Source organism: Furipterus horrens, unplaced genomic scaffold, assembly GCF_987537825.1.
Source record: "Furipterus horrens unplaced genomic scaffold, mFurHor1.1.pri manual_scaffold_13, whole genome shotgun sequence".
NCBI classification, from domain to species: Eukaryota; Metazoa; Chordata; class Mammalia; order Chiroptera; family Furipteridae; genus Furipterus; species Furipterus horrens.
In genome coordinates, this window is record NW_028327183.1 from 53,524,530 (window position 1) to 53,541,643 (window position 17,114).

The following is a 17,114-nucleotide window of genomic DNA, read 5'->3' on the forward strand; positions in this document are numbered from 1 at the left end:
ACAGCCATTCTCGGCGGTGCAGATAGATTCTTAAGAAGCTACACCATCGTCTCTCGAGACGGACAGCTGCCGATACGATACTCCCTCGTTGGGTGCATTAATGTTTACAAGAGTTATATCCTCTTGTTAACTTGATCCCTTTGTAATTATGAAATACCTTTTCTTTTTATAGCAACTGTTTTAACATTTACTTGACATAAGGATGGCTAACAGAGCATTTTTAAATTTCCATTTGAATGAAAAAAATTTATTTCTCACAATGGCAATATCTTCTTTACTGAAGTTCCAAATTTTAAAGAGAAAGTAAACATTCATCAATTAAATGGTTCACTTTACAAAAATAAAAAAATAAAAGCACATTCCTCACATTTTTTCTTTCCCTTCAGTGTGATTTCCCCATGTTAAGTTTTGAGCACAAATTTAAGTTTTGTCACATTATTGACATTTTAATGGTTTTCCTCCAGAATGAATACTCTCATGATGGCTATGACCTACAGATGATTTAAAAATATGGCATTTACAATACATTTATATGGTTTCTCTCCAGTATGAAATGACCTGATGTGACCTGTTTTAAGGAGAGAATAAAGAATTTGCCACATAGTCCATATTTATAAGACCTCTCTCAAGTATGATTACTCAAATAACAAGGGCTGAGGACCACCAAAAGGCCTTCCACATTCCCTACACTTACATGGCTTTTCACCTTTATCAATTTTTTGCAGATCAGTATGTTTTCAGGAATCCCTAGAGGATTTACCACGTTCTCTGTATTTATAGGGCTTGTCTCCAGTATGAATTTTCTGATGCCGAGTGAGGTGTGAGAACTGGCAAAAGGATTTACCACACTGTCTACAGTTATAGGGCTTCTCTCCAGTATGAATTTTCTGATGCTTTCTAAGATTTGAAGACCACAAAAAGGCTTTACCACATTCCTTACATTCATATGGCTTCTCTCCAGTATGAATTTTCCGATGCTTTCTAAGGTACGAGGAGCAGTAAAAGGCTTTATTACATTCTTTACAATTATAAGACTTCTCTCCAGTATGAATTTTCTGATGCTCAGTAAGGTTTGAGGACCGACGAAAGGCTTTAGCACATTTGCTACATTTATAAGCCTTCTCTCCAGTATGAATTTTCTGATGTTTAGTAAGGACCCAGGATTCTCTAAAGGCTTTGCCACATTCTTTACATTTATAAGGCTTCTCTTCAGTATGAATTTTCTGATGCCTTCTAAGGTTTGAGGACCAGAGAAAGGCTTTATCACATTCTGTACACTTATGAGACTTCTGTCCAGTATGAATTTTCTGATGAGTACTGAGAGCTGAAGAGGAGGAAAAGTCTTTACCACATGCTCTACATTTATAAGGCTTTACTCCAGTATGAATTTTCTCATGTTGAATAAGAGTTGAGGACTGGCAAAAGGTCTTACTACATTCTCTACATTTATAGAGTTTATCTTCAGTATGAATTTTCTGATGTTTTCTTAGGGATGAGGACTGGCAAAAGGCTTTACTACATTTGGTACATTGATAAGGCTTCTCTTCACCATGAATTTTCAGATGTTGACTAAGGGCTGTGGATTGGCGAAAGGCTTTACCACATTCTCTACATTCATATGGCTTCTCTCTGGTATGAATATTCTGATGCCGAGTAAGGTGTGAGAAGCGGCAAAAGGCTTTACCACATTGTCTACATTCATAGGGCTTCTCTCCAGTATGAATTTTCTGATGACGAGTGAGGTGTGAGAACTGGCAAAAGGATTTACCACATTGTCTACAGTTATAGGGCTTCTCTCCAGTATGAATTTTCTGATGCTTTCTAAGATTTGAAGACCACAAAAAGGCTTTACCACATTCCTTACATTCATATGGCTTCTGTCCAGTATGAATTTTCTGATGCTTTCTAAGGTACGAGGAGTAGTAAAAGGCTTTATTACATTCCTTACAATTATAAGACTTCTCTCCAGTATGAATTTTCTGATGTTTAGTAAGGACCAAGGATTCTCTAAAGGCTTTGCCACATTCTTTACATTTATAAGGCTTCTCTTCAGTATGAATTTTCTGATGCCTTCTAAGGTTTGAGGACCAGAGAAAGGCTTTATCACATTCTGTACACTTATGAGACTTCTGTCCAGTATGAATTTTCTGATGAGTACTGAGAGCTGAAGAGGAGGAAAAGTCTTTACCACATGCTCTACATTTATAAGGCTTTACTCCAGTATGAATTTTCTCATGTTGAATAAGAGCTGAGGACTGGCAAAAGGCCTTACTACATTCTCTACATTTATAGAGTTTATCTTCAGTATGAATTTTCTGATGTTTTCTTAGGGATGAGGACTGGCAAAAGGCTTTACTACATTTGGTACATTGATAAGGCTTCTCTTCACCATGAATTTTCAGATGTTGACTAAGGGCTGTGGATTGGCGAAAGGCTTTACCACATTCTCTACATTCATATGGCTTCTCTCCAGTATGAATATTCTGATGCCGAGTAAGGTGTGAGAAGTGGCAAAAGGCTTTACCACATTGTCTACATTCATAGGGCTTCTCTCCAGTATGAATTTTCTGATGACGAGTGAGGTGTGAGAACTGGCAAAAGGATTTACCACATTGTCTACAGTTATAGGGCTTCTCTCCAGTATGAATTTTCTGATGCTTTCTAAGATTTGAAGACCACAAAAAGGCTTTACCACATTCCTTACATTCATATGGCTTCTCTCCAGTATGAATTTTCTGATGCTTTCTAAGGTACGAGGAGCAGTAAAAGGCTTTATTACATTCCTTACAATTATAAGACTTCTCTCCAGTATGAATTTTCTGATGTTTAGTAAGGACCCAGGATTCTCTAAAGGCTTTACCACATTCTCTACATTCATATGGCTTCTCTCCGGTGTGAATATTCTGATGCTGAGTAAGGTGTGAGAAGTGGCGAAAGGCTTTACCACACTGTCTACATTTATAGGGCTTCTCTCCAGTATGAATTTTCTGGTGTTTTCCAAGAGATGAGGATTGGCGAAAGGCTTTACCACATTCTCTACATTCATACGGCTTCTCTCCAGTATGAATATACTGATGCTGAGTAAGGTGTGAGAACTGGCAAAAGGCTTTACCACACTGTCTACATTTATAGGGCTTCTCTCCAGTATGAATTTTCTGATGCTGTCTAAGGTTTGAGGACCAGCAGAAGGCTTTACCACATTCTTTACATTTATAAGGCTTCTCTCCAGTATGCACTTTCTGATGCTCTGTAAAGATTGTGGCCCAGCGAAAGGCTTTAGCACATTTGCCACATTTATAAGGCTTCTCTCCAGTATGAATTTTCTGATGTTTAGTAAGGACCCAGGATTCTCTAAAGGCTTTGCCACATTCTCCACATTTATAAGGCTTCTCTCCAGTATGAATTTTCCAATGTTGAGTAAGGACCCATGATTCTCTAAAAGCTTTGCCACATTCTTTACATTTATAGGGTTTCTCTCCAGTATGAATTTTCTGATGCTTTCTAAGCTTTGAAGGCAGATGAAAGTCTTTACCACATTCTCTACATTTATAGTGCTTCTCTCCAATATCAATTCCCTGGTGAATACTAAGGGTTGAGAACCAACTAAGAGATTTGCCACATTCTCTACATAAATGCAGCTTCTGTCCAGTATATATTTTCTGATGTAGATTAAGACTCAAGTGCCAATGATATGCTTTACCACATTCATTGCATTTACGTTTTTCTCCAGTACAGATTTTCTTAAGTCCATTGAAATTAAATATTTTACTGAGGACTTTCCTACACGGTAAATGTTCAGAAACATCTCCCTCGATGGGAATATTCTTTTCTTCAGTATTATTCGAAGATTCTTTAACTACCTCAACATATTTACTTTGTTTGCTTGACTTCTCCACAATAGGTCTAACCTGCTGTGTGTTGTGATTTGACATTTGGTCAAAGCCTTTTCCGCCTTCATAATGGTTCTGTGGGAGAGAAATGTTCTTATATTCATTACGATTTGACTTATGGTTAAACATTTTTCAATTTTAATGCATTGATAACATCTGTTTTCATTACATGTATTCTGTTGTTAATCATTGGGATAGAGAGGCCTTTAGTGACACCTATGGTTTCATTATACATATACACTTATTCCCAAATAACTATTCTTTGAACTATTAAACCATGGTGGTTGATCCATAAATACCTCCCAAGGTCATAAAATTTTATATATTGGAATGAAAGAAAACATTACTTCTCAATGAAGAATAATAATTCCTTAATAAAGGGATTGCCAAGTTGATTACATTTACATTTTATATATGCATTAGAATTCACTCAATTTTACAAACTATTGAAAGTTTAATCCCAGTCTCCATTTTAAGACTATTCAAATGATTATTCTCACCACAAATTAGGAGAGTTCATATTTTCCAGACTGCCTTTAGAAGAATATATACACTTATAAAATGTTATCGGGCTTCGGATTTGGGAGTTCACTGATCTGCAAATGTCACTGCCTTTAAGTGGGAGTTTCCCCAAAGATATTTTATTTTTCACCTTTTTAGGTACCAGGCATTTTATTATTAATCTTCAATAAGTTCAGTCCATTTTAACTTACTTTTTTTGTGTGACTCACTCTTATCAGCCTTTCATTACATTATCAAAGGCACACCTTCCATACCTTACCATTATTATTTTAGAGAATAAATCTTCTATTCTTGGCTTTTGCAACAAGGCCTGGTTGTCTGCAGATGACACAGCTGAAAGACACAATAAAGGTTCACAGGTACAACACTCAGGTCAATGTACGCTGAAGTTTAACATTTATTCAATATATTACTTTGTTTGTTTTCCTATTTCTGTTTTCCCATTTCCCGCCCCATTTCTCTCCCCTGACCTGCCCACCTCCCCACTCTCTCACTGATTCCCCACCCTGTTGTCTATGTCCATGGATCATTTATACCAGTTCCTTGAAAAGACCCTTCCCCTTCTGGTCACTGTCACTCTGTTCCTTGTTTCCATGCCTCTGGTTCTATTTTGCTCATTTGTAAGTTTTGTTCATTAGGTTCCTGTATTAAGTAAGGTCATATGGTATTTGTCTTTCACAGCCTGGCTTATTTCACTTAGCATAATACTGTCCAGTTCCATCCATGTTCTGTTTTTAGTAGAGGAAATTCTGTATGGTTTTCCACAGTGGCTGCACCAGTCTGCATTCCCACCAACAGTGCACTAGGGGTCCCTTTTCTCCACATCCTTGTCAGTACTTGGTGTTTGTTTTGTTGATGATGGCCATTCTGACAGGTGTGAGGGGGGATTTCACTGTGGATTATTTTGCATCTCTCTGATGGCGAGTGTGAATATATCATATTTTTGAGTACTTCAAAATGTTAAATGTTCAAAGCAAGATCAAGAAAGGTACAATAAGAAAAAGTCAATCAAAAGAAACAGTTGCCTACATTTGGCAACCATACAGCTCACATCCCCGGCACACAATGGTAATTATTATATCATAACAAAACTCCCAAAATTCCCAGTTTCTACTCTGGAGAGATGGAGGGTACAGTGTATTCAATGGTCTCACTATTTATCAACATCTTTGAAATACTTATTTCTGTTTTGCATGACACGAAGTACTAAAACCATGTCAATAAACAGTGAATGCATTGTGCATACTGAAAAAAAAAAGGAGTTGAGTAATTGATTAAAGACCACAGAAACTGCAGGACTGAAGACCGGTACCAAGTATACAAGAAATGTAGGGAAATGATTTTAAAATATTTGGGGTTTTTTTACACCACCAATACAAAAGTTAAACCAAGTAAATATAGACAATGGATTACACCAACTATGAAAACTCATGCACATTAAGGCAAATACATAGGGGGTTAAAAATATAACCTGTGGAAATGAAAAAAATGGTGCAAAGCATATATCTTATACGTCTTTTTAAAATTATTTTCCTTTTTAAAATTTTATTTATTTATTTTCAGAGAACGGGGAGAAATAAAGAGGGAAGAGAAATGTCATTATGTGACAGATACATCGATCGGTTGCCTCTGGCATACACCCTACTGGGGACCTAGCTTGTAACCTAGGGATGTGCCCTGACTGGGAATCGAACCAGCAACTTTTTGGTTCACAGGCCAGAACAGCCAGGACTGTACCTTATACATCTTTAATATTAAAAATATATATTTAGAAGACAACATGATATAACAAGTAACGGTATTTTAAATGGCCACAGATACATGATTAAATAATATTAAAAAAGGCACGAATACACAATAAGGTGAGACAGATTCTTCAATAAATGTTGCCATAAAAACTGAACCAATACCCATGATAATATAGCTCCAACACTTTCTTATACCAAAATAAACTCAAAATGGATGAAAACAAAAATATTAAGACCTAAAGCCATTAAAGAACAAAGGATAGTCAATAAACTCCCAAGTTCTTAAAACAAAATTTTTGGATATATCTTGGTAGGCACAGTGAACAAGAAAAAATATTAATGAAATGAGACTACAAAAATGTAAGTTTCTGCAGAGCAAAGGAAACCATCAAGAAAACAAACAAAAAATCCAATCTACTGAATAAGGGAAGATATCCGCTGATGATACTAATGCCCAAAATATATAACTACACAACTTAACACACACACACACACGATCCAACTGAATAGTGAGCAGAAAACCTGAATAGATATTTCCTTAAACAGAATATAAAGATGTCCAATAGACACATGAAAGTATGTTTACAATCATTCATCATCAGAGAAATGCAAATTGACACCACAGGGAAATACCAGCATACATATATCAGGATGGAAATATTCAATAAATCAACAGATCTGGCTGGTGTCATCTAGTGGACTGAGTGCCAGCCTTTGAACTGAAAGGTCGTTGGTTTGATTACCAGTCAGGGCATATGGCTGCGTTGCAGGCCAGTTCCATAGCTGGGATCGTGTGAGAGGCAACTGAAAGATGTATCTCTCACACATGGATGTTTCTCTTCTCATTCTCCCTCCCCTCCTCTCTCTTTAAAAGTAAATAAATAAAATCTTAAAAAATAAATCAACAGACAACAAGAATTGGCAAGGATGTGAAGAAACGAGATCCCTCACGCAACTATCAGTGGGATTATAAATAAATTGGTGCAGCCACAACAAAACAAAGGAATTTCTTTAAAAAGATACATACAAGGGCCATATAACACAACAATTCCATTTTGGGGCAGGTATCCCAAGAATACAACAACACAAATTCAAAATTTACATATGCCACTATATCCACTGGAGCATATTCACATAAGTGAAGACACAGAATGGAAGAAAAGAATGACCCTCATTATAATGGTACCAAAACTTTGGGATAAATTAGGAGAATTTATTTTAGTGACATATGACAACAAAAATACTATTTCTTAAAGCCATGACTCATTGTGTGTTTATTTCAAAAATTAAAAAACTACAAATATAATATCCATGTTATTGAATATAAAAGTTAATTTTATATACTTCACATTTTCTCAAGGCAAATTCTTTACCAACTTTCTTTTTCAATTCATAATGTTATTATTTAAATTCCCATGTCTCAAATCAATCGTTAAGAAAAAAAACAAGCAAACAAAAGTGGTCGTTATCATGAGGAAAAGCAGTGAGGCCACAAGCTGGGGAAAAAATATTTGTAAAAGACAACATGTACAGGACTATTATGGAAGTCACACAAAGATGTTTTCAACCTCTGCAGTGACAAAAAAACAAACCTGTCCAAAAATGGACAAACATCTACAGAGGGCACAATGAATATAGATTAAAAATTAGTATCTAGGGAAATAAAGGAAAGAATAAATGAGTGGGACCACATCAAACTGAAGAGTTTCTGATCAGCAAAAGAAAACACCAGCAAGATGAAAAGGAAACCAACCATATGGGAAAACATATTTGCCAAAGATACCTCAGACAAGGGATTGATCTCCAAAATATATAAAGAACTTATATAACGCAACACCAAGAAGACAGAGAACCCAATTAAAAAATGGGCAAAGGACCTGAACAGCCACTTTTTCAAGGACATACAGAGGGTCCATAGACATATGAAAGGATGCTCAACATCACTAGCCATCAGACATGCAAATTAAAACCACAGTGAGATACAAGTTACATCGGTCAGAATGGCCATAATCAACAAAGCAACAAACAACGAGAGCCGGCGAGGATGTGGAGAAATGGGAACCCTAGTGCGCTGTTAGTGGGAATGAAGACTGGTGCAGCCACTATGAAAAACAGTATGGAATTTCCTCAAAAAACTAAAAATGAAACTGCCTTTTGAACCAGCAATTCCATTGCTAGGATTATATCCGAAGAATCCTGAAACACCAATTCAAAAGAATCTATGCACCCCTATGTTCATAGCAGTGCTACTCACAATAGCCAAGTGCTGGAAACTGCCTAAGTGCCCATCTGTAGGGCACTGCTCCTTGTGGTTTAGGGAATTGTAGCCCCGGCCTTAGCATGACCTGCCGCTGGCACCCCAGCTGTGCTTGTCTTTAAGTCTCAACAATGGCTGCGTGGGAGATATACCTGAAAATCATTCAGAGGGTTTCCGTGGGGACTGGATTTAAAGAATATTAATATGCTTTAGAACTTGCTCTGCTTTCCTTTATCTATAATTAAGTATAAACAATCTCTAGCAGGGAGTATTTGAAATCTTGTACCTAGTGCCAGTGTGGGGTCAAAATGTTTAATAGACCCTGGCACAGACTATTCATTGTACCCGCTGTACTGGAATTGTACTCAGTTATTGTTAATTGTAACCTAGGTACCTGAAAGCTATTGACGATTTATGAATGTTGATCTTGTATCTCCCATGCATATCTAGGACACTATCTCTAGGACACTATCATGTGGATATATGTCATCATGAATATTCCAAGCTCGTGTATATATACAACCCACCAGTGAACCCTACAGTAACCTAATACATTAGGTCGTGATGATGTACAGAGGTAGCTTCATACACATCCCAAAAGCACCTCTCTGGTGGGGGACATTGATGAGGGAGGAGGCTATGCACGCAGGAGCAGGGAGACGTTGGGAATTCTCATTTACTTGTACACCATTTTGCTGTGAACCTAAAACTGCTCTTAGAAAATGTCCTTCACTGATTTTCTTCTCTGAAGCATCTATACTAAGGTCTATGCATCTTTCCTATGGTTCTTTATGCCCGTCCAAGAAATATTTTCATCCTCCATTAAAATACACACACACACACACACACACACACACACACACAAAATACATCACTTCGGAGTGATAAGGGTGACCAGTTTCAAAGAAACAAACAACACTGTTTCCAAAAATGTGGAGAAGGTAGATGCCACACACAGTAAAACAAAAGATAAGTTGGTACAAACAGCATGAATAACAAGAAGGGGTTTGCCAAAAAATTAAAATGGAAATGTTTTGTCATTCAGCTCTTCTACCGTTTATCAAAAAGAGTTCAAAGGAGCATTTGCAAGAGACACCTGCAGACCTGTCAATTATAGCATTTTTCACAAAAGGTTATATAGGAAGAAACAATCCCCATGTTTACAGGTAAATACAGATTTAAAAAATGTAGGAAATACCTAAAATAAAATACTGCTCTGCCTGAAAATAGAAAAAGTGATATCATCTGACACCAAAAAGACAAACACTGAGGACCTTTTTTAAGTGAAGCATACAGTCACAAAGAGGTAAGATGCTAAAAGATTCCACTTAGATGAGAAATCTTACAGAGCCCACATAATAGGGAAAAAAGAAAGGAAGTTACCAAGGTCTTGGTTTTCAGGGAAATGAGGAAGTGGTAGTTTAACAGACATTGAGACATTTTTGCAGGATGGAAGTTTTAGAAGAACAGGTGCGCAACAAAGAATACACTGAATGTGACGGAATTGTACAGTTACAGATGGTTAAGACGGTAGATGTTTTTCTCACTTTTTGAAAAGATTTATTTTTTTTCAAAGAGGGATAGGGAAGGAGAAAGAGAGGGAGAGAAACATCATTGTGTGACAGAAACATCGATGTGCGACAGAAACATTAATTGGCGGCCTCTTTTGTGTACATGCTCCCACCAAGGGCTGAACCTGAAACCCAGGTGTATGTGCTCTGACCAGGAATTGAACCAGCAACCTTTCAGTTTGCTGGAAGATGCTCAACTGACCGATCCACATTAGTCAGGGCGGTTTTTCATCAAAATTTCAAACAAAATATATAGTGTAAAAGAGATAGTTAGCCCTGGATGGTGTGACTCAGTGGATTATGCACCGGCCTATGAACCAAAGGATCGCTGGTTAGGTTCCCAGTCAGGGCACATGCCTGGGTTGCGGGCCAGGTCCCCAGTTGGGGGAAGGTGAGAAGCAAACACACATTGATATTTCTCTCCCTCTCTTTCGCCCTTCTTTTCCTTGGAACTCTCTAAAAATAAATAAATAAAATCTTTAGGAAAATAAAAGAGATAGTTATAAAACTTTAAAAATTACACTCGTTAGATAAGTGGATCAAAACCTGTGGTACATTTACACAATGAAATACTATGCAGCAGAAAGAAAAAAGGAACTCCTACCATTTGCAACAACACGGATGGAACTAAAGAGATTTATTCTTAGTGAAAATAAGCCAGGCAACTAAAGACAAATACCGTATGATATCACCTAATACAGGAAACTAATGAACAACACACAAATGAGTGAAATTGAACCAGAGGCTTGTAAACAAGGAGCAGAATAACAACTACTAGGCAGGAGCAGGAGAGGAGAAGGAGAGAAGGGGGGTAAGTAGGGGAAGGGTTTAGTAAAGAAACTAGTATAAATAACCCATGGACATGGACAACGGGGTGGGGACTGATGATGGGAGAAGGGGTGGGCTGGGGGTGCGGGGAGCAATGGGGGAAAAAGTGGGACAACTGTAATAGAAAAACAACAAATAAATCAACTGAAACATCAAAAAAAATTACATTCAACTTAAAAATGTCTTTATCTCACATAAACAGAACATAAATTCAGCCACAAAGAGAAATAATATTAAGACTATTTCTGAAATTCCCAGGACCAACCAACCACTGACCATGAACCGAGCACAGAAAGAAACAAGGTGAGTCATCAACAAAGTAGGGTAAAAACCACACAAACGTGCACATAACGTTAATGGGAATCGACATATGACTGATACATATTTGAATTAAGTCCCACAATGTCTTAAGTGTACTGAGTGGAAAACTATCATTCACGTTCCTTATAAATAAAAACCAAAAATGCGATAAACAGAATTTGGGGAAGCTAGCATAAAAAGGCACCACACTGGAACCCCGGTAAGAACTGTGGCTGAGTGGGACTGAAGGGGGCTGGGGTCCAAGCCTTTGTCTTAAAGGGCCCAGACTCAGACTTACTGGGACTCCCACGCTCTGAACTCCAGACTTAGGACAGCAGCTGGAAAGGCCCCAGGACTTATGCGGAGGAACTGAACTGTCTGGCTTTAGGAGAGAAGCTGGAGGGGCAGTCTTCTCTCACACAGCAGTCCTGGCACAGGCCATTATTCCCTTGCTGAGTCCTCCCCACCACAGAGCCAGCAGGCAGGTGCCATGTGTGAGTCTCCATCTACCAGGATAACACTGTAGCCCAGTCCTAGTGATTCCCTGTGTCCCTGCCCACCCCACTTGACAGTCCACCCAATTGTGGTGGTAGTGATGGCGATGGTGGCAGTAGCAGCAGTAGCAGCAAGGCAGTGGCTATGGACAGCCAGCGGAAAGCGCAGTCACCCATTATAGAAGTCAGGAGGGACACCTGGGGAGCAAGCCAAGCCCCAGACCAGACCAAGCAGCTCACAGTCCCAGCACTAGGGAAAATAAAGCATCATTCCTTCTGACTGTGAAAACCAGTAGGGGTTGGGGTGCAGGAAGAAACTGCCAGCTTCTTACAGGAGTCCGTTCAAAACATTGGTGATAATGAGGCTCACACAGTTGACAGACATGCTTGAGTACAGCTAACGCATAAGGGAAGAGGTGAAGGCCATGAAGGAAATGAAGGAAAATCCACACAAAACCAATGGTGAAGGGAAGACAACAGAGGTTCAAATCAACAATTTGGAACATAAGGAAGAAACAAACTGTCAAGCAATACAGAATGAAGAAATAAAAATTAAAAACAACAAGGAGAGGATTAGGAACCTATGGGACAACTTTAAACATACCAACATCTAAATCATAGGGGTGCCAGAAGGAAAAGAGGAGAAACATGAAATTGAAACTAATGTGAAAAGTTATGAAGGAAAACTTTCCAAATTGTGCAAAGGAAATAGACATACAAGTCTAGGAAGTACAGAGAATCCCAAACAAGCTAGACCCAAAGATGACCACATCAAGACACACCATAATTAAAATGCCAGAGGTTCAAGATAAACAGAGAATCTTAAAAGCAGCAAAAGAAGTGAGTAACCTACAAAGGGGTGCCTATAAGAATATCAGCTGATTTCTCAAAAGAAACTTTGCAGGTAAGAAGGGATTGGCAGAGTATTCAAAGTGATGAAAAACAAGGGTGTACAACCAAGATTTCTCTACCAAGAAAAGCTATCATTTAGAATGGAAGGGCAGATGAAGTGCTTCCCAGACAAAGTGAAGTTAAAGGAGTTCATCATCACCAAACCCTTATTATATGAAATGTTAAAGGCGTTTATTTAAGAAAAAGATGATCAAAACTATGAACATTAAAATAACAACAAACACATAGCTATCAACAAAATATAAAAAATAAAAACTTAAACAAACTAAGCAAACAAACAGTACTGAAACAGAATCATAGGTATGGGGATCATTTGAAGATGAAAGGGGAAGAAATTGGGAAATGGTACAGGGATTAAGAAGCACAATTGGTAGGTACAAAAGAATAATATAGGAAAGGGTGAAGCCAAAGAACTTACATGCACGACCCATGGACATGAACTAAAGGGGTTGGGACGGCTGGAGGGAAGGTCGGTACTGACTGGGAAGAGGGGAAAAAAGGGGGAAAAAATTGAGACAGCTGTAACAGCATAATCAATAAAATATACTTTTAAAAAAGGCTTAATTTACAGTTTCTCAGCAACATGCACACATTTTCCCAGGTCCCCAACTGAATGGAAGGTGAGCAAGACCACAGTGGCCCTCACTAGAGAAAGGGAGGGGAGGACTTTGGCCCCAAGTGCTAATAGGATGACACAGGTCACTGGAGTAGAACCAGAGTCCCAAGATGATACAGGAGGAACGGACGTGTTGGAGACCACCTGGCCCTCTGTGACAGCAACAGAAATCAACCTGGGCTTTTCAGATTCCTTGAAGTGAAGCATAGCTTCCCAAACCACACTTTAAGTGGCTTCCTCTGTGACCTTTGGGCCTCTCACCTGTGTCATTTTCTGTCCCCTTCCCACCTACCTGAGTGGGCGGATATTGTCTTTTTCCTTCCAACATACCAGTGCTCATTCATTTGCTCCACAATAGTGACCAGGGCTGCCTCAGGGTAAAGATGACCTATTTATAAAACAAATATTAGTTTAATAGAGATTCTTCGATTTACAATCCAGTTTGTGCTCAGGTAACAAGACTGCTAGAATAATAACAATCTCCAACTCCCCCTGAAAGCAAGAATCTAAAGGCTCTCATACAAAGCGGATAACCAAAAGATGTCAAACTAATAGAACTCACCCTCACCCACGGAGACCAGGTTCCTGTAGTTCTCCAACATCACATCAATGAACAATTTTCGCTGAGCTGAGTTCAGGGTTTCCCACTCCTCCTGAGAGAAATCTACTGACACGTCCTTGAACGTAAAAGGTCCCTGAAAAATAAGACACATTTACTAGGAGGCTACCAAGGGTTAATAATGTAACCCAATGTGAAAACTGTGTTAGAAGTGGGTTGAACCTAGGAGACTACACTGACCATTGACTCATCTAGTAAGATCATTTCACCCCAGTGATATTCCCTAATGTACTTTCTAACACTGAGAAATGAGTGACACATATTCATAGTCCACTGCAGAGACATTTCAGAACAATAACCTTTTAAAATGAGAGACAAACATGGCCATATGGATGCTCAGTGTTGCATTCGTATCATTCATGAGAAATTGTATATATTTCACAGCTGCAAAAGGCATGGTGAGTTAGAAGTATAAATCCTTCTTCACTTATAATTCTAACAAAGAACTGCACATTTTTAAAAATGCAACTCCTGATTCGCCCTGGCTGGTGCAGTTCAGTGGACTGTGCACTGGTCTGAGAACCAAAGGGTCGCTGGTTCAATTCCCAGTCAGGGTTCATGCCTGGGTTATGGGCCCGGTCTGCAGTTGGGGGCGTATGAGGGGCAACCAACTGATGTTTTTCTCCCTTAATATTACTTGAATTTTAAGTGAAGGTAATCTTAGAACAACATTCTTATTTCTGTAAGAATATTTTCGAAAAAACAGAGCAAAACATAGACCTTGAGATTTGCTACAAACTAGATCTAAAATTATTCAAAAAAAGTCAAAAACACGAAAAGAGACCTTATGGATGTTCATCAGTTTCTATAACTGAGAAGAACAAAAACATTTTAAGGGAGTAAGAACATAAATAGCTCAACTGTTAACATTTTATGCACAGACAGATATACATATCAAAAGTAGGTACAAATGGAAAGTGAGAGAAACCAGAATTTTTATGTCAATGAAATTAAGATTATTTTGTGATTCTGTAAATCTCACAGATCTTATTATGAATATCTTTTGTTTTAGAAAAATAAAAAGAGGAACAAATAAAATGATAAAAAATAAAATAAACCTAGTGCTTATTAGTCTTTTATTTCTTTTAAAATTTTGGTGTATCATAAGTGGAGAGTTATATTTTAGAAATTTAACAGAATGGAACGTACATTATTATGACACTTCTAAACTTTCTTGACAACATGGGAAGTGATAATGCAGAGAATGTCTGTGACATGAGTGTGGAATATAACAAAATGTACAGGAACAAGGCCTGATTGATTAAATCCTCCAGAGCAAAAGCTAATGATCTCTAGGAAATAAAAACAGGGCCTTCATTTTCCAAAGCAAGGTGAAACTAAACAGGGTATTTCCAGATGAAATGTGATGGGTTTTTTTCAAATCCCTCAATAATTCCCTCTTAGACCCTTGTTAATGATGGAGGGAAACTACTGACTATTGGTGAAGAGACCACCTCAGCCAAATGAATATCAGGTGTTCTGAAACAGTGGATATCAGGTGACTGAATAAAAGGAAGAACATGTGATCACTGATGTGACATTACTGAAAATAAAAATAGGTAAGAAACCCTTGCCCTCGCTGGTGTGGCTGAGTAGATTGAGCCTTTGCCTGCAAACCCAAAGGTCATTGGTCCGATTCTCCTTCAGGGTACAGGCCAGGTTTGAGGGCCAGGTCTCTGGTTGGGGTCATGCAAGACACAATCAATTCACGTTTCTGTAGCATATCGATGTTCATCTCCCTCTTTTTCTCCTTCCCTTCCCCTCGTTCAAAATATATATTTTTAGTCTTTAAAAAAATTTTTAAAGTAAAAAAAAAAAAAAATTATGTGAAAATGTTCATAAACTAATTTTTGCAAATGTCAACACACACGTGACTCCTATGTATGGAACACAATATGGTAGCACATGTAAATAGCAAGAGTTTTGTACCAAACTAGTGAGCTACTTACTTCAATCTACTTTTCGGTCAGAACTTGCTGAGCCATCCTGACCAGAAAAATGAGCATTTTTTACCCCTGCTCTACAGAGCTCATGCTGCAGCTACATGGACCTAAAACCTCCATTTCCCAACTTCACAATACCTGAGCCTCTGAGCCCATCCCAACAGGGGTGCTGACATAGGTGCCCTCACTGGTAGCTCTCTCAAAAATGGGATGTTTTCAGTAGTGGAAAGTCAGTAATTCAAGGTGGTTAATTATTCATGGCCTTTGAGATTCTGGATAAAGATAATGTAGGGAAGGCTCTGGGACAAAGGGAAGTATATAAACTGCGGTGACAATCATAAGAAGAAAAGAAAAAAATAAGTAGACAACAACCGCACTAGGCAAGAACATCAGAGGCAGAGAAGTACAGGTTGCAGTTTCTAAGTCTCTGATGTTCCAAAGAAAAGCAAACACAGCCTATAACCGAGGACACATCGTTTACCTGAGAAGCAGCCATGGCGTCCTGGTCCTGCTCTGGGCTGCTTCCTCAGGTGATGATATGCTGAGGAGTCACACTGGCATTTTGAGAATGCGCCTTCTAAGGTGTGTCCACAAAGCCCTTGGATCCGCTTCCAGCACACTGACAAGGACCTGAAAATGCCGGAAAGGTCACCCTCCCTTGTCCTTTGTCACAGGAGAGTCAGGAACAGTAAGCTCCTACATGACGACCACATGGCAGTTTTTCGTTCTTCTTTTCAGGTGCTTTCTCCACCCACAGAGGCCCACAGCTCACAGAGCACTGAGAATGTGTGCTGCTCTCCTGAACCCCAACGCAGCAGAGCACCCCACTGCCTCCCCTGACCAAAGTGCGCTCCAGAACTTACAAGGCATGCTGGCATACGTTTTTCTTCCCTGCTCCTTCCCTTAGACCCTCCTGACAAGCTTTCTCCTTTCTTTCTGCTAAGTACCAAGGCCCTTCTTTTGACTGGATTTTTCCCTGAGCTCAACTCTTCTAACTTTCAAACTTTAAATATAATTTTTGTCATAATAAAAATAAATCTATGCCCCAGGAGAACAACTCCGTTGATTGCAGGATATCCCTGACACCAAAACACTGTGAGTTTGATTTGTGGTCAGGATACCCACCTAGGTTGTATTTTCTACTCCCTTGCGGCGCATGTGGGAGGCAGCCCATTGGTATTTCTTTTCACATCAATGTCTCTCTCTCTCTCTCTATTGCTCAATATCTTTTATCAATAAAGCACATCCACAACTAAGGATTTCTTTTAAAATGCATCCCAAAGCACTCCTGCAAACCCTTGGGCTCACCTTAGGATGACCCAGAGCACTTCAATGAACAAGGATGCTCCACCCACAGCACTTGTCCAACTCTGTGGAGGATGACATAGCTCATGCCATCTCTCAAAACTTCTCA

At 38.8% G+C, this 17,114-nt stretch overlaps 1 protein-coding gene across 1 annotated transcript; it reads right to left on the reverse strand.

The window, feature by feature from the left end:
* Positions 1-619: 619 nt before the first annotated feature.
* LOC149995338 (uncharacterized) lies at positions 620-16,312 on the reverse strand. Its single transcript, XM_090261372.1, is given in 5 exon segments — positions 620-3,575; positions 4,672-4,745; positions 13,431-13,526; positions 13,701-13,833; positions 16,182-16,312. Coding segments are annotated over 5 exon segments (3,258 nt in total). The 5' UTR covers positions 16,197-16,312; the 3' UTR covers positions 620-635.
* Between the last annotated feature and the right edge of the window lie 802 nt (positions 16,313-17,114).